The sequence below is a fragment of the Suillus plorans genome, assembly GCF_016647745.1.
Source record: "Suillus plorans strain S12 chromosome Unknown HD556scaffold_44, whole genome shotgun sequence".
In the NCBI taxonomy this organism is placed as follows: domain Eukaryota; kingdom Fungi; phylum Basidiomycota; class Agaricomycetes; order Boletales; family Suillaceae; genus Suillus; species Suillus plorans.
Window position 1 is genome coordinate 338,855 of NW_024537428.1, and position 17,433 is coordinate 356,287.

General features: G+C 47.9%; 5 protein-coding genes across 5 annotated transcripts; 4 read left to right on the top strand and 1 right to left on the bottom strand.

Annotated features, from left to right (window-relative positions):
• The first annotated feature begins 1,132 nt into the window (after positions 1-1,132).
• On the top strand, positions 1,133-3,787 carry HD556DRAFT_1386965 (MFS general substrate transporter). Its single transcript, XM_041303434.1, has 14 exons — positions 1,133-1,513; positions 1,577-1,643; positions 1,693-1,802; positions 1,859-1,906; positions 1,957-2,123; positions 2,171-2,252; positions 2,302-2,451; positions 2,502-2,536; positions 2,586-2,647; positions 2,696-2,774; positions 2,834-2,947; positions 3,002-3,059; positions 3,117-3,240; positions 3,301-3,787. Exons 1-14 carry the CDS (start codon positions 1,326-1,328, stop codon positions 3,379-3,381), a joined length of 1,365 nt encoding a protein of 454 aa, XP_041158138.1. The 5' UTR covers positions 1,133-1,325; the 3' UTR covers positions 3,382-3,787.
• Positions 3,788-8,212: 4,425 nt separating this feature from the next.
• Positions 8,213-10,269, top strand: HD556DRAFT_1386992 (uncharacterized protein). Its single transcript, XM_041303435.1, has 4 exons — positions 8,213-8,584; positions 8,633-8,717; positions 8,767-9,372; positions 9,400-10,269. Exons 1-4 carry the CDS (start codon positions 8,279-8,281, stop codon positions 9,951-9,953), a joined length of 1,551 nt encoding a protein of 516 aa, XP_041158139.1. The 5' UTR covers positions 8,213-8,278; the 3' UTR covers positions 9,954-10,269.
• A 481-nt stretch (positions 10,270-10,750) lies between these two features.
• On the top strand, positions 10,751-11,301 carry HD556DRAFT_1387003 (uncharacterized protein; the record flags this gene model as incomplete). The annotated part of the gene is made up of 4 exons (XM_041303436.1): positions 10,751-11,025; positions 11,074-11,154; positions 11,219-11,229; positions 11,282-11,301. The coding sequence occupies exons 1-4, from the start codon at positions 10,794-10,796 to the stop codon at positions 11,297-11,299; spliced, it is 342 nt and encodes a 113-aa protein (XP_041158140.1). The 5' UTR covers positions 10,751-10,793.
• Positions 11,302-11,575: 274 nt separating this feature from the next.
• On the top strand, positions 11,576-11,955 carry HD556DRAFT_1241125 (uncharacterized protein; the record flags this gene model as incomplete). The annotated part of the gene is made up of 3 exons (XM_041298166.1): positions 11,576-11,665; positions 11,719-11,850; positions 11,908-11,955. 3 exons carry the CDS (start codon positions 11,576-11,578, stop codon positions 11,953-11,955), a joined length of 270 nt encoding a protein of 89 aa, XP_041158141.1.
• Positions 11,956-13,636: 1,681 nt separating this feature from the next.
• On the bottom strand, positions 13,637-17,392 carry HD556DRAFT_1387020 (uncharacterized protein). The gene is made up of 6 exons (XM_041303437.1): positions 17,174-17,392; positions 16,946-17,122; positions 16,749-16,891; positions 16,561-16,699; positions 16,427-16,509; positions 13,637-16,381 (listed from the first exon to the last, which is right to left on the bottom strand). The coding sequence occupies exons 1-6, from the start codon at positions 17,207-17,209 to the stop codon at positions 14,050-14,052; spliced, it is 2,910 nt and encodes a 969-aa protein (XP_041158142.1). The 5' UTR covers positions 17,210-17,392; the 3' UTR covers positions 13,637-14,049.
• Between the last annotated feature and the right edge of the window lie 41 nt (positions 17,393-17,433).

Genomic DNA, 17,433 nt, shown 5'->3' on the forward strand with positions numbered 1-17,433 from the left:
ACATAATTGTGTAGCTGCCAAGTTCAGCGGCTAATGAAAAGAGTAAGGTGAACAAGATGGCGATGAAGTTGGGGTGAGAGAGATATCCGATGTTAGTACTCACACAAGGATGAAATGGAACCATGATTATGATTCTCTGGGAACAGCCTTGCGTAACTGAGCGACAGGAAGTACATCACTAAAACATTTGAGTGAGCTTGCGAATCTGAGGCATTTGCTGGGTGGACATTGATTTTACCAACGCTTGCGGATAAAGGATACCGTGAAGTGACCAAGTGACAGCAAATGGTTCTGGTGTCAAAAGCCACACGGGGTGATAAAAACATATCCGTTTGGAAAGTATTATCTAATCAGATGTCCACGATGTTCTCTTCGACAACTCTCATCTCGCTTATTTTTCCCGGTAAAACTGTCACAAGAAGAGGCACTAACGCCATACGCCGCATCAACGCTACCTGGGACTTGGCTACAAGTATCACTTGAAACATATTATCTTCTCGAGGTCATGCGCTAGTCTGAAATCGGCATTTACCAAACTAGCCTGGCAAGAGTCGGTCACACACCGCTTATTCCCAGCGAATTGAAGATGCACGGAGGGTAGCTCGAGCGTTTCGGTCACAGATCGGGACTATGTTTTTTTCACTTATTTCGGCTCTCCTGCTTGCGGCTGAGCGTCACATGACGACAGATGTCTTGTTTTGGTCAAGCGCTGATTCTCACGCTCCATAGTCTAGCAGTCGGGATGCCCTGAGTCGGAACTTTGCTAAACTGGTTCTCGCACTGCCCGGTGAAAGGGTTTTTCGATAATGGTATATTTAAAATTTATACTTTGTGACCTGGGCCTGAGTCAGCCACAACCGCAAGTAGCCGCCGCATGCGACGCAACTTGAGACGATTTGCGAGATGCGGCGCGATGGCGGCCCAGAAGAATCATGCATGCGTTGATGGCGCAGTCCGGCGTCCGGAAGTTGCTTAGCTGGGATGTTCTCGAGGACTCGACGAAAAGATTAAAATAATAATGAAATCCAGATAAATTTATAGAAAAGATCTCATCTTAGCGCCCATTCTCCATATGCTCTCATGGCGGCGACAAACTTCAGGGAACGTGTTATTACGTAATATATCGGGGCACCGCGTCGCGTTGATCGTTGTGAATCTCCAGATTTCAAGAATTCCGTCTTGAAAATCTATATACACTTGATCAGATCTGGCCATGGGCATCGTGTAAACCAAAGTATGACCGAAGAGAAGCTCTTTTACGATGTGAACCAACATCCTAAAGAACTCACTCACCCATAACACTTCACTTTCATCCCCTCCCAATCATGTCTCTACTTCCAGATGGCGGATTGTCTTTGAACGTCGCTTTGAGCAAGTCAAACCTCGTGCTCACAAAGAGCGAGATCTCTAGTGGTGATGCTGAACTTGCTGCTCATGTCGAAAAGCCCCCAGTTCCACCTCCGAGTCCGTTCCCCGAAGGTGGGCTGCAAGCATGGCTCACAGTGCTTGGTGGGTATGTGCCAAGCTTAGTCCATATGACACTCTCGGACCATCTTCTCACACCGTGTTCAATCAGGTCCATGATCCTATTTTGCACTTTCGGTGCAGTGCAGTCATTCGGCGTATACCAGGCATACTACTCTGTAAGCATTTCTCCCAGTCTACACCCAGTTCACCACTTACCGTCTTCAGTCGCACTACCTTTCGCAATATGCCGCCAGTGATATTAGCTGGATTGGCTCCCTGCAGACCTTCTTACTATTTGCCGGAGGTTTACCCGCCGGAAAGCTGTTTGATGAAGGGTTGGATCATTCAGTTTTCTGTTCTCATCTTATATCTAAGCATTCCCTTTGAACAGGTACTTCCACCACTGCATAGGAGCGGGGTCACTCATTTACCTGCTCTCGTAAGTTCTCATGCACCATCCTCAAGACACCCGTATCGACTAAACTTCAGGATATTCATGCTATCGCTTGCTAAACCGCATCAATACTATCAAATAATCTTGGCACAAGGTATCGGAATGGGCATTGGAATGGGTCTTCTTTTCCTTCCCGCAATATCTGTCACATCTCATTACTTCCGCCGGCGACGTGCTGCCGCAATGGGCGTAGTCTTGGCTGGCAAGTCCTTAACCTATTTCACTTGCATTGCGCCGACCCCCTTACAGGCTCGTCGCTCGGTGCCGTTATCTACTCCATCATGCTTAATAATTTGTTCAACGGCAGTGCTGGGTTTGGGTGGGGAGTGAGGTGTGCAATCCAACATGTAAATGAAAATGACGTTAACTGGTTACCATAGGGCAGCTGCTTTCATCGATTTGGGGCTTCTTGGAACCGCAAATTTGCTCATGAAAACTCGTTTACCGAGTCGGAGGGAGCGTCCGGGTGCAAAACCAGTTGATGTCAAAGCAATACTCTCCGACCTCGGATACTGGCTGTGTGTCATTGGGTCTGTATTGTTGAAACTTTATCAAGTCAAGAGCTGACATCTTCAATTAGTGCCACCTTGACATTCTGGGGCCTGTTTGTTCCATGTAAGTCATAGGTCAATTTTTTACTGCGTGACTCACTGCATTATTACAGTCTTCTACCTCCAAGTCTTTTCAGAGAAACACGGACTTTCGAAGAACATTGGTTTTTACGCGGTAAAGCGTTAAGCAATGAAACTGAATAAACTACTAAGCCACGTTTAGATCCCAATTATGAACGCTTCTTCGCTATTCGGAAGGACGATTCCGAACTTTTTGGGCGACGTCATTGGACCATTTAACGGTATGCAAAATCATCTATTGGGGCCACACTGCGATGAGCTTACAACCGGCGGTGTGCAGTGATGATCCCATGCACTGTCATATCTGGAGGGCTACTGTTTCTCATGTTCGCAGCCACAAACCTTGGTGGTACCATTGCTTTTGGTATCTTGTACGGTTTCTTCTCTGGTGGTTGTGCGTCACGTTCATTACTATGTTCTTGGAAGTCAATTGACTTTGCCTCCACAGTCATATCCCTCATCACTCCCGCTGCTGCATCGTTTTCGAGAGACCTCAATGAAATTGGGCAAGTATTATTGCCGCTTTTATGAGACCTTAGCCCTGACAGATCCATGATGCATAGCACTCGCATAGGCATAACTTCCTTCGTCATTGCCTTTGCACTCCTCACAGGTAACCCCATTGCTGGTGCACTAGTGCAAGTCAACGGCTCTTACATCTGGTACCGACCACTTGTCTTTGCTTCTGTAAGCTTCCATTGTCGAAGTCCCTTGCTCAAGCCGCTGAAATTCCATCATCCATTTAAGGTCGTTGTACTGGCAGGTGCCGCCTGTCTAACTGCTGCTCGATCCATTCTGTCCGAGCGCAAAAACACCAACAGATTATGATAACGATTCACACGCGAGCTCCCACGACACACGACCGGCAATTCATTGTACAACATTCGAGAACGATTTTGACGACCAGACCACCTGACTTGTACCATACGCGCCGCCAAGACCGGGGTGGGTGGCAATGACTTTAACGAGCCCTTCTCAAGTTCTTGTCTATAATTTCCACGGCCGTAATCATATCCGCCTAAGAAGTAGATAGAGGGGTGATACTGCAGGGTTAGCAAATTTCATTGTCCCGTTATCACATCTTGTCCTTCTCATCTTCATGTATATCGAGCCTTTTAATTCCATGCCCCGTCAGCGTAGTCTCCAATATGCTCACTCAGAGAACGTTATACCTGATCGCGATTACGTTCGAAGCGAAATGCATGATAATCACATTATCTGACCGTGCAGGGTCAGATATGAATGCAGGATCACACGGTAACGTTGAGTGTCCCGGCGGCTCCCAGCTGCAAACGTTTATTTGGTTCCGCGGAGAACCGTATCCCATGTCTCATCAGGGGCTGGATGCTGTAAACTCATATGACTTCATATGCAAAAATCTGAGCTCATGACCAGCATGTCCCACATATACGGGTGGTCGTGGGGCTTCATTCAAAGTGCATGGGCGAAGTGTCTAATTTAGCAATGGGAACATTCCAGAACCATGATGCAGCGTGCTAACTCAATTGTGGATATGTTGATGGGGTGTGCTCCGAGGAGGGAATCATGTAATCTATAATTGAGAGAATTCGAGGAGTTCATGACGTCGGTCATTGTGTGAAATCATGTGAAGTCCCTATGGCGGTCATTATAGCAACACAGTGATCCTTCGAGGGTTAGCTGGACTGAATTAAGCAATATATAAATAAACGGCTCGGAAACCTGCGCATGATATAGTTCCGCTCTTCCTTTAGACTGCTAGTCTAGCGGGAAACGCTTAGGGTATTCGCAAAACCAATAGGTCGAGACAGGTGCACGCTTGCGGTCACAATCACGGCACCAATGTAGGGTCCGTAATCTGCTCGAGACAACCTTTTCCGGTGATCGGTTCAGAGTCTGTCAAGGAGAGATTCGGGTCACTGCTCACCAATAACACTAACCTTTGCGAAGCTAGAACAGGTCCGTCGACGCCACAAAGCTCCACAAAACAATAAGCTGAGGATTGGGTTAGATTCGGGTATCGCCTGAGCCATTCCTTGTTTTCAAAAGTGACTATGTGCGTGACGTGCGTGTGTCATCGGAACGGAGCAATGGAATGATTAGTTTGACGCTACCAGAACGCTTGTCTCCTGCTTTTCGGAGTCTGCGATCGGGAACGAAATCGAGCAGGAGATTGAAAACCTGTGAAAAACAAAAAGGAATAGTGCAAGATGTCAATATACACGGGCAAATCTTTTACCCACTAAAACTTCTGTTCTTGTAGAAGTTTGCTGTGCTTCACCATTGAAATGAAGACTTAACTTGCGGGTATTACGGACGCTTACGACTTTAGTATCGCGTTCATGAGATTCGATTTGACTTTTTCTCCTGCCGAATATTGACAAGTTCACGTCGTAGGTCGATGTGGATGGTGGGATGAATAGCAGAGGCCAGCTCGGAACAATCTTGTCAGAAAACAAACTCACCAATGAAAATGAACCATGAGATACTAGTCTTCCTTGGCCCATGCCACAGGATTGAAGAGCTGAACGTGTCTGACAGTTTTCCCAAGTCGGAGCCCAAAGTACACACTTCAAGTTAGTCACTAGAACGAGACCTCGTGCGCCAAGATACCGGAAAATTACATACATTCATGTGCCATCTGAGCGCAGTGGCATGCATCATGCAGCATGTCCATCACTTTCACAACATTCCAGGTCGGCCTGAGCGTGTATTTTGGTCCAAAGATGACCCTGGACTCTAGATTGACTCGCAAGCAGTTAATTGAAGGGTGGTGACCAACCATTAGGCCAGGCTAGTCAACAATTAGTTCCTCCCTAGTCGCCATATTACGGGAAGCCGCCATCTTAGTTTGCTCGATGTAGTATGCGGTAAGAGGTAGATTCCCACGCACTCCGCGTCACTGCCGATAAATCCTTCCATTGTGATGACTTTTGACTCTCAAAATGTTTTCCTCGATATTTATCTTACACCACACCACAGCCATCTAAACTTTAGACGCGAACGTGGCGGGGCCCCGTAATGTGCGTGGTAGATCTGCAGAATTGCATGCGATCAGCTTGTGATTGTGACAGAGTTCACCAAATTAGTTTTTTTTTGCGCGCCTCGATCGAGCATTGACATGTAGCATAGCCCTCTATTCGATGGCAGCCTTTTGCTGCGGATTCTTGGCGTATGGCTTGATGAGTTTCTTAGACCATGCATGCAACAGTGGAGATGTGGCACATTTCCGAGTCGCAATATAATTAGACATAGCTAAATTATCTCAAAGAACGTTACGATATCTTAGCAGTATCACTCTACCAAGGTTTGATCACCAGAGCTTCAGTTCATAAATAAATATCGGCAGAGCTGTGTATCAGTGGAGCAGAAGACAGCCCTGCACTATGGGCATCTGAAAATATCTGCCCCAGGACTTACTCAGGACCTATATCGCGTAGGTGTAGTACCTTGCCCTGAAATGATAATCATCACACTAACACCAAGGTCCGATGATGATGGGAATGCCAAGAATATGGCAGAATACCGTGATATACTTGGACGCGTCAGCGCTGTAGGTTGTCTGAGTCATTGTTGCCGTGGTGCGCTGGCAGAAGGCGTGACAACACTGATATATTCGCGTCGGTGATTCCAGACAAATTTACAGAATCTGGATGGACGCAAAAGCCCCTGAAGTCCCTCTATAATAGGGTCTGTCCGTCCAGATAACGCAATCGCGTTGAGTGGTGTTTGAGATTAGAGATTTATTAGTATTACCAGCCTTGTAAGATACAGAACCACTTGCCTTCCGTGCCAGAACCAGTGAATTATCCGAATATTTATCGATGAGTTGAACCGCTGTTTACGATGAACCAGCTTAATCCTGAGCACATAACCATCTTGTGTGATTGTCATGGTGGTGTTCACGGTCCCTCCGAATGCTGACAACAAGCTACAGATCTCCATTCGGCGGCACCGGAATGTTCCTCAACTGCATGAACGACCATCTTCCTTCTATCAAGGGTGAACGGGTGAACACTGGAAATAGGAATTTTGAATATGATTTTCCAGATTGCCAAATAAGGCCTCAGGGTTGAGACTTTGCTAAGACTAGACATCAGCCAGCACGAGATAACAGAAGAGTTTTACTTGCATCATGATCGGCATAATCATACATGCCAAGGGTCCCAAGACCATCATGACCGTGATTACTGTTGGGGAATGCTTCCTAAGAAGAACGGAGATCTCATGCAACATGAAAAGTCTCATATGGATGAGAGGCCTAGGTCGGACCTATGCGGCGCGACACAACCATCAAGCTAAGTACATGTTGTGGTCTCAGTCGGTGGTTAGTAATTCCACGCTATCCGAATGGCACCTTGAGTAGATACAGAATACAGACCCAAAGACCAAGGTTCGAACGTTCAGGCCGAAACAATGTGTACGTTGAGTATTTCCGAGTCAAACTAAGTTTGGATTACCCTCATGGATGCAACAGCATGCAATTCAACATTCCCTCCATACGCTATGCGCGTCCTAGATTCGGGTGATTTTTCCCAATCTGATTACTGCAGACGGGCTTACGATGCAAGTTTGATAATTGGCAGTGACATGGACTGCTTCAGGGTATCCAGTGCAAGTAATGCAGTCTAACATCCATATAGCCACAGCGTGATAGATGCATCAACATATTCCACTGGTAGAAACATAACATAAACACACCATTTGTTAAGGATACGGAGGGAGCATCAGGGTTTGATAGAAACGAGGATATGCTCGATATGGAAGAAGAAGTCGCAAAAAAAAGGATGAACTGGCCAATGTGCGGGTCTGGTGATCGCCGCCATTGAGTGTAATGCCCGTTGACGGATCTTCTGTCTTTACATCAGTCCGATATCGTGTGATTGCCATGAAAACCACTGTGTCGGCCCGTACTTGGCTCCTGACTTGAAGGGAGTGCTTCTAGTAAATCCTTGACGGACTGCTAGAATCTGTGGCGGGGTGTAAATTTCTGGACTGGGAAACTCATCCCCCAGTTTTACGGACGAGGGTATAAAGTCTACGATTGGCGACAAAATAAACCAGGAGATTTGAATCTGAGAAAAAAAGGATAATGTAAACCGTGTGCAGTGTGCACGGCCAAATCCAGTACACAAATTCCTGTTCTTACAAGATATATGTTTCACTGCCCTTTTGAACACGTTTGTCATATATTGACAAGCCTCAATGGGGAGGAAAGGGCGATCATGTCAAAAAACAGACTCACCGATTAAACCCGAGGTCTGAATGGCTGAATGGTCTGACAGCCGGAACCCAACGTTTGAAGGACAGAGTCTCAGCAACCACAATGAGGCCTGCGCGCATCAAGATAACGAGACGTTCACATACAGCTATCTGAGCGCAGTAGCATGCACTAGCGTAGATTAATCTTCCATAGACAGACCAATGAAAGTGGTCGTGTGCACGGCTGCTGCCCGCTGCCGCCAGTTTGAACATGAAGTCCGAATTCTCGATTTGTGAAACTTTATATGTGAAGCAAGTAATTGATCATACAAGGAAAAAGTTTGGCCACAAGCCTGAGGTTGTCCATGAGACGGCGAGTGATTGAGTACAGCAAAGCAGCTGTGTCGTGCGTATAGCCTGCCGCAGCCTTGCCAAGGCAGCCGTGGCCCGTCACTGGAGGCCGCTAGCTAGATTCCCACGTTGCACTTGTATTGTGACGGTCAGGTCTTAGGCCAATTTCTACGTTTACTTTGATCTGCCTGAGATGCCCTCTCAATCAGCACTCTCAGCAGACGAAAAGTCTAAAGTGAAATCCACTCTAGACGATTCCACGCAAAAGATACTCACCGCTACTGCTGCTCGTATCTACTTTGCACATCCGCAGCCAAACAAGTGGTCGTATGGTGGCTTGCAAGGTGCACTCGTTTTCCTGCGAGATAACTCCAAAGATGCCTTCATGTTGAGACTGGTTGATTTAATGGGGACGAGAGGTGTCATATGGGAACACGAACTGTATGAAGCGTTCGAGTATCACCAGGACAGGCCGTTCTTCCATTCGTTCGCGAGCGATGTAAGTGTGCATTTGCAATTCAAAGAAAATTACTCACTTCTACCCAAGAAATGCATGGTTGGCTTTGTCTTTGCTGACGAGAAAGATGCAAAAACCTTCTACAAGAAAGTACACAACCGTAAAGCAGATAAAGGTATGGTAGTTTAGAAGCTCTAGTCGACCACATTTGACCTCTACTTCAGTTCAACCTTCCTCCTCAGAGAAGAAGTCTTCCAAGGGTGGTAGAATAAATAAGTCTATGATTTCAGGTCCAACCGCTGGTTCCTTTGTGCATGTTGCACACATGGGCTTTGATCATGAGAAGGGTTATAACTCCAGTAACGTTGACCCCTCATGGATCACCATACTGAAAGAACTGGAGGGTTCAGGCGTTAGTCGCGAGGTCATCAACCAGGATATGGATTTCATAAAAGACTTTATCCGTGATGCACAGAATACACCCCAGCCTGCTATCAAGAAGAAGCCGCCGCCGCCGCCTTTACCTGCGCCTAGAAATAGGGGGCACACGCAGCAAAATAGTGTTGCAACATCAGTCAATGGCGATTCTGCACCTGCTCCCCATGCCCCTCCACCTCCATTACGCCCAGTCTCCGCTGCGCCACCTCTACCCCCTGCTGCAGCGCCTTCGTCATCGCGTCCCACCTGGGCTGCTCCACCGCCGCCACCACAACCACCACAACGGGCCCCTCCTGCACCTGCGCCTCAACCAATAAGATCTTCAGGACCACCCCCACCGCCAGTTCGTCCTGCGAGTGCTGTTCTCCCGCCTCCGCCTCCTGTGCGACCATCAGTTAGTGCTCCACCTCCGCGACCACCAGTCAGTACTCCTCCTCCACGACCACCAGTCAGTACTCCTCCTCCACGACCACCAGTCAGTGCTCCTCCTCCACGACCACCAGTCAGTGCTCCTCCTCCGCGACCACCAGTCAATAATTCGCCATCCCCTCCACCTTTATATGAGGATTCTCCTCCTCCTCCGCCTCCACCACCTCCTCCGCCCCCACCGCCACCTTCATCCGGAAATGCTCTTCCACCCCCTCCTCCGCCTGCAGGAGCGGCACCGCCGCCACCACCACCACCACCACCACTTCTCTCAAATGGGGAAGGAAACACATTGGCGTTACCCGCTTCCCCACAGCCTGGTCGCATGGACCTACTTGCATCCATTCGTGGACAGAGTGTGGCAAATCTACGGAAGACGGGTGGTCCTCAGTCAACGCCCTCTCCTCCCCCCGCACCTGCTGTTGAAGAATCTGGTGGTGGTGGCGCAGGCGGGAATCTGACCGCCGCATTGGCTGCTGCTTTGCTAGAAAGGAACAAGAGGCTCGGTGATAGTGATGAAGAGGACGATGATGATGACTGGGACTAATATCGCTACTTATTTTCAATCACGTTTCTATACATCATTCATAATTAAGATTAACCTTTATGCAGTCAAGTGAGGCCATGCGAAGCACTAGTACTGTAGGTAAACGGAGCTCGGCAAATCAGTAGAAAGGAGTCTTGAAGCTTGAAGTCTTGAGTTCCTGACTTCTAATACATATCTGCATGACTTGGACTGTTGCATGTGGCCGTACACGTGCATGGCCTCATCGACATCGTTCGATCTTTTGGTACAGTATTGCGTGCGAAAGTGAATGTCAATGCTGGAGTCTGGGCAGTGGGCTCTGGGGATAGTTAGCCTGATTTGGCACTGGCGATTGCCGGTGAAGAGATGATCTTGGCCAAATGCAAGGCCATGCTTTGCTCTGCTCAACGACAATCACCAACCCCCGTCATCCTCTTTGCCAAATCGCTGCATTCTTTTATAGTCAACAAAGTTTTCTCTCGTGGCTTTCTAGAATATGGCGGATCAATTGGTGAGTCGCGCTGTCACGTGTGGGTTTCCGATGGGATTGATTAATATCGATTCGGTAACGGCCCACAGTCTGAAGGTGCGAATGCTTTCTTGGTGGGAGGCCAAAGACGTTATTGGTGCTGATATGCTTCGTTACTCTTGTGCGATTTTCTAGAACAGATATCTGGTGAGAAAATCTGGCTGGCGTTGTCACTGATGATCCCAGCGCTCATTTACCCGCCACAGAATTCAAGGAAGCTTTCTCTTTGTTTGACAAAGGTACGGCTTAACGTGATGTCGGTTATTACTTCACTGATCTGAAGCGATATAGATGGTGATGGCACGATCACTACCAAAGAGCTCGGCACTGTGATGCGCTCGCTAGGTCAAAATCCTACCGAAGCGGAGCTACAGGATATGATCAACGAGGTTGACGCTGATGGGAATGGTACCATCGACTTCCCAGAGTTCCTCACAATGATGGCGCGCAAAATGCGTGATACCGACAGCGAGGAAGAGATTAAAGAGGCATTTAAAGTATTCGATAAGGACGGGAACGGCTATATCAACGCTGCCGAGCTGAGACATGTCATGACGAACCTGGGTCAGTGGTGATGCTTAGATGCCGATTATAAATTGATGCCATTTCTAGGCGAGAAATTGACTGACGCTGAGGTCGATGAAATGATTCGTGAGGCAGACGTCGATGGCGATGGCCAGATCAATTACGATGGTTCGTCTCCTTTTTGTATCGTACTTGTTTGTACTCACATGCAAATTGTTTCGCATCGGTTTAGAATTTGTGAAGGTTAGCATTTCGTTCATAGTGTTTCAATTTCAGAGACCTGACCTTTCGAAAGATGATGTTATCGAAATGATGTGGAATGCGTCCTGTACAATAAACATTACTTCAGCATTCTACTTACTCTACCCAAGTGACTCGGTCTGCAGAAATAGTTGCATGTTCAACGTTCAATTGCTACATAATGTCAATCAGGATTACTCTCATCTTTTGAATCGTGACGCGTGACGTGTGGAATGATGTCATCCGTATAATTAGCTCCGCAGGTGCGTATATAGGGGAGTCAAGCTGGTCAAGCTGCGCATTGTGCTCCTTTACAATTACTACCATAGCCCACTACTACCTCTAACAAATGTCCCAACAAACGAAAGATACCACAACGTCACACAGTCGCCAACAGGGACAGCAGGAGCAACAATTCAACATCCTTCCTCACCCTGCTGTATGCAGCCGTTTTCGCTTTCTAGCTATAGTTTTGCTCATCATTTGATCCAGAAATCTAACGACCCAGCAGACTTGGTTGGGCGTGACGCGGGTTTGACAAGTAAGCCTGAGTTCCACGCCTACCACGCTCGAGACCCGCATGTGCCTAGCAAGGACATCGTCAATGGCCTCGAAGCCCCATTGGTTCGTTAAGATACATTTTGAACATCACACCCCTTGCTTATGGTTGTTTATGCATAGAGTCGTGAAGAACTTCATAGAAGGGCCGAGGAACTCAACAAGAAGTAGTAGCTGTCCCATACTCTACAAAGGGTAGTTTTTGTCAGTACACATTGTAGATCGAAGATACTTCAAGTGCCCAACTGCAGCCTGTGGTTTGCGGTATATCATCTACTCGACGTTCGTAAATGGTGAACGCCCTCTAAGCTACAAAACATTGACCACCCTTCAAGAAATCAGGGCATGGCATTCGATAGTGTGTTGAATCCCATGCCAGATTTTTTGGAGGTATTCCCCATAAATACCGTGTCTCTGCAAAGTGCGCAGTCAAGGCAAAGTCACTTCTCAAAGGTAATTTTCCCAACCTACGCATGCTGAATACCTTCAATGGTGACGGCGAAATGCGATGCTGCCTTGTCGTACTCGTCTGCATTGAGCTTGACGCATGCCAAGCCATAAGAAATGCGCTTGTACTGAGCAGGGCAAAGAATGGGAGGGGCTGGGAGGCTTTGTGGATGATCTATCCCGCAAGGCCAGGATGGCCCTGATAACTCCCAACGACGCCTTTCCAGACGGCATACCAAAGTGCAACGTAGAGATCCTGTCCCTACAACACCTCTACGATTTTGTGCAGACGATGTATCGCGTCAGATAGCCTGCCTCCGTAACACGCTACCTCTACAAGCGTCTCAGCGCTTTCCGTCGAGATCCCCAGTACTTGGGCTCTGCAAAGGGTCTTTTAAGTGCGTCTTGGCCTGCATGTCTCTCCATAGTAGTATTTGGCCCACCAGTGGCAAATCCTGGACCACAAACCCCAGACACCTTCGTTCAAGAAGTTGACCGCAGATGTTATGGAAGTGTACATATTGGCCTTATGCAAACACTGGCTTTTGTTGTTATGCTAATATGTTGTTATGAAGCGGAGTGCTAGAGGTCCTTGAGGTTGGGATCGAATGAAGCAGCCTTAGCATGCATATATGTCTGCACATGGAGCGATGCAACGTACTGTCATCTCGTGGTTGCCGGCAAGTTGCTTAGCAATATGGAACGCCTGAATGTTGTTTTTGACCCGAGGAAGAGTAAAGTAGATATGACCGAGATGCCACAAGTATTGTGCTTGTGACATCCACGTGGATGCGGTTTACTGATCTACAGTGTCATCAGTATCCAGCGACAGTGAAATCATTGTGGCTCGCGCTCACATTTCCCAAAGATCCTTGCAGATCGTCTTCGCTAGTATCATTAGTCGCTCTTTCAATACATTCTTGATAGTTTTGCATTTCTCGACTATCGCCAGGAAATCGGATTTGTTTTCGACCACTGATTGTACAGATTGAGGATCCCTTTGTGAGAGTTTCCGAGTATTACGCCAATGCACTGACACCTGTGCAAGAATGAGAATATTTCGGATCGTTCCAAGCACACCTCTCGCCAGGTTAGTAGGAAGTTCGGAGCAAAGTACTTTGTAGTGCTGATGGTCGATATAATGACGCCTAGAAGTTGAATCACGTTGTCATCCTGGGGTCGGACTACTTGGCATATTTTATGGTAATGTCAAAGATGCAGGACTTGATACCTTTTGATTTCTGGACGTATCAGATCTAGCTTTTGGCTTGTTTGATAACATTGTTGTGAATGTCGGTCAATCGGACTGCAGCTGGGTGAGAAGCGTTGAGACTACATGTAGTCACGTCATGTGATACCACTTGGAGCGCATGTCACACCGTGTTGTCACGGTATCCCTCGGTACTTTCAAGTTGGCTCCCATCCGACAATGACTAGTGAGATTGCGCATCACTTTGGATGAATGCATCCAGGAGCTTTACCACTGCAGAATAATGGCGGGTTCTAATGGCTATTGGTTGTTCACGAAATTCACGAACAAATTGCTCTTGCTTTCTGAGACAGGCAGATGCAGACGTCAATATGAAGTTGTTCGATCGTTTCGAACACGACGCTATCTATGCCATCCTTGGTCCTACAGATAGTTGTGGTGAATCACCAAAACATCGACAGATGGAAGCATTGAAGACGTTCAACCTCAGCCTCGGACCTGTTTGACCAGGTTCTCTTTTGTTAAGAAGAGACTTGGTACCTATGATACGTGTCACAATCCGAATATGTGGGGATACAGTATACCACATAGTCATCACATACGATGACCTACATAACATTTGTAAATGACGAACGACCTTCCAAAAACAACCCCCACCCTTCGAATCTGCTCGACAAAGCATGGAATGGCAAGCAACTGTACAAATGGTAGGGAGGCACTCCCATCTCAACGCACAAAGACCGTGTTTCTGCGAAGCGCTGTGCTGCTAAAACGAAGTCACCTTGCACAAAGGCAACCTCACCCAGTCCACGGATGTTGAATGCTTCCGCATGCAGGTTGCCTTGCATGTTGCAACCTTCAATTGTGGCGGTGAATTGAGACGCAGCCTTGTCGTACTCCCCTGCGGCGAGCTCGATGAGTGCGGAGCCATAAGATCGGTGGAGAAATGCGCGTGCATTGCACAGGGCAAAGAATTGGAAGGGCTCTGAGGCTTTGTGGATGAGCTCCCTCGCAAGGTCATGATTCTCCTGCTTGCTCGCAACAATAGCCTTCTGGACGGTGTACCAAAGGACACCATCCGAATATTGACCCTCGAACATCTCTACAAGTTGGTGTAAAATATCCATTGCGTCGGATAACCTGCCTTCGCAAAATGCAATTTGTGCAAGCCCCTCAAGTACGTCCCTGCGGGAAAAGAGATCCCCAGTACTTGGGCATTGCGAGAGAAGGTCTTCTAAGTGCGCGTTCGCCTGGACAATGTCTCCCCCGTGGTAAAATTTGGCCCGCCAGTACCAAATCTTGGATGGCAAGCCCCAGTCGCGATCTTCTCCGGACTTCACAAATAATTCGTCCATGAATGCTGTTAATGTATACATTCTGGCCTTATCCGAGAAATACAAGACGTAGGCTTTCGAAGCTTCGCTGAGAAATGTCCACGAGTCGGCGTGTTGGAACGCCTCCAGAACTTGTTGGGACTGAATGAAGCGGCCTTGACACCTGTAGATATCTGCACATTGGACGATGCAGTGTGCTGCGTTTTCATGGTCGTCGACGGTAAGATAGAGTGCTTTAGCAGTTTTGAAGGCCTTCATCCCTTCAGTGAGCTGGGTGAGAGTGGTGTAGAGCGCACCGAGATACTGCAGGCAGCACGCTTTTGGCCCCCGCGTGGAGGAGTTCTCTATTATTTTGAAAACAATTGGAGTAAGGATGGTTGGGCGAGGTAGATGCCTCTGCAAGCACCACAAAAACTGCCAGCAAATGTCATAGGTCTCTTCGATGACATCTGGGACGTAGGCAAGGTTGAAAGCAACTACGTGCTCAATGTTCAGGTGATCCGAGGTAATTATATCAGCATAGTGATCGTGTTCTTCCAAACAGCAGTCGACGATGCGATAGTAGAAATGACGTATCTCTCGCAAACAAGTGGAGTCAAGTGCTTGTAACGAATCGCGCACATAATACCGAATGGGGGCGAGCAATTTGATGAAGCTATCCTGACGATAAACAAGAGATTGTCTGCAAAGGACATCGCATATAATGTCGACTTGTGGGAGTGACGGCAACAAATCGCTAGCCAGTGTATCATTAAGGCCCTGTGGTAAGAAAGCGATTATGGTCAAAAGACGACGTCCATCATCGCCGAGGTCCTGTATTGATGGTGAACTGAGTGACAGCTGCATAGTGTCCGACAAGCTTTGGAGCTTCCCCTTGCCGGGGTCCAGCACCTTGCTGTGCCGATTGTTCCACCTCTTCAGCAGTGTGGTTGGAGACCAGTCATTTTGCTGCGCAGCGTTCGCGAGTAAATTGATGGAAAGGGGGTGGAATTCTAATTCCTTGAGTAGGTTCCGTATATCTTCCCCAGCATCGCTACAATTGGCGTGTTGATAAATTTGAAAAAACACTGCTTGAGCAGCGCCTAATTCCAGTGGCGGAATATCTTTCGTTATCCATCGCACGTTCGGTGCATTCCTTCGACTGCGTGACGTGAGGATCAGAACAACGCCAGGGATGTTTGCAATGTCAGCAATGGCTGGTGGTATCTCTCCGAGCGCTGATGATCCACTGGCCTCTTCAAAGGTCTCAGCATTATCAAGGACAACGAGGGCGCTAGCAGAACGAAGAATGGCAGATATTTGGCGCATAGGATCAGCGCCAGCAAGCTCTATGCCCAGGGCTCCCGCAAAACGAGTTGTGAAAGTCTCAAAAGTGATGGTCGAAGGATCAAGGCCATCATAGGTCACGAAAAAGCGCCTATCAGCAAATTTCTCCATGGCAGATGGTTCGTTAATGATAGCTTTGGCAAGGGAACTCTTCCCCATGCCTCCAAGACCGATTAACGCGATATGTTCATCATTGACGACAAGGTTCGTCAACTCCGCTACGAGATCCTCACGTCCATAAAACATGGAGGGACGTGATGGGGGCACTGGTGGATGATACCTGATTGCCTTCAGATACACAACGCTCGCCGAGATGACAACTTACCTTTCGACATTCCCATGAACATTGTCCTTGAGTCCCAAGGTCCGCGCGTTCATTCCGATCGTGAGACCAACGAGCACCTCAGCCTTAAAACATTATTTAGTAACCGTAGCTCTAAAGGAGTTCCAGAGACATACACTGAACAGTGGGATGACACGATCCAAGTCTTTTTCCCATCCAGCAATGCGGTCGCGATCACTCGTGACTGACAGCAGTCTCTGCCAGAATCCTTGCTCCTTTTTTGAGGCTACTTCACTATTGATACGGTTTACTGATCTGCACGGCACCGTCAGTTTGTAGCAGAGGTGAATTTGGTTCGGCTCACTTGTTCAACTGGGATAAGGCATGGCCCAAGTATCCTCGCAGATCGTCGTCGGTGGCATGCTTGGTCGCTCTTTCAAGGATTTCCCTGATAGTCTCGCACTTGTCGACTATCGCCTGGAAATCGGACTGATTCTTGATCACTGACTGTATAGACCTCAGGATCCTTCACGAACATTTTCAAAGGCTACGTCAACGCACCTGCGCAATGATCAGAATATTTGCGACCGTTCCGAGGATGCCTTTCGCCAGATCGATGGGTACGAGGTCTTTCGTGATATTGATTGCCGTTATAGCGACATCCAACAGTCGCATCGCGTCATCGTCCTGCAGCGACTCCTTGGTTTCAGAAGAGGGCTCCTTGACGTTTGGGCCGTTCTATGTCAGATCAAACATACGGCGCTGACACTGAGCTTCGTATCTTCTTGCCTTTGCCTTTTTAGAACTTCTTGTTTTCGGCTTCATCACCTGCCAGTGGACGCGTGTGGTGGATTCCGAGTCTCAGTCATGCAGTGAAATGCCTCCGCCTGCTTCAAGTCACTGGAGGGTAAGAAACTGCACAGCATGCATGATAACGCACCAGCGTCTATCATGGGGTCTAGATCTCAACCTTTCGAGAGTTGTTCGAGAATCGAGACGAGAGTCAAGCTTAGGGCCAAAATAAAAGAATTGCGTCACATCATGTGATA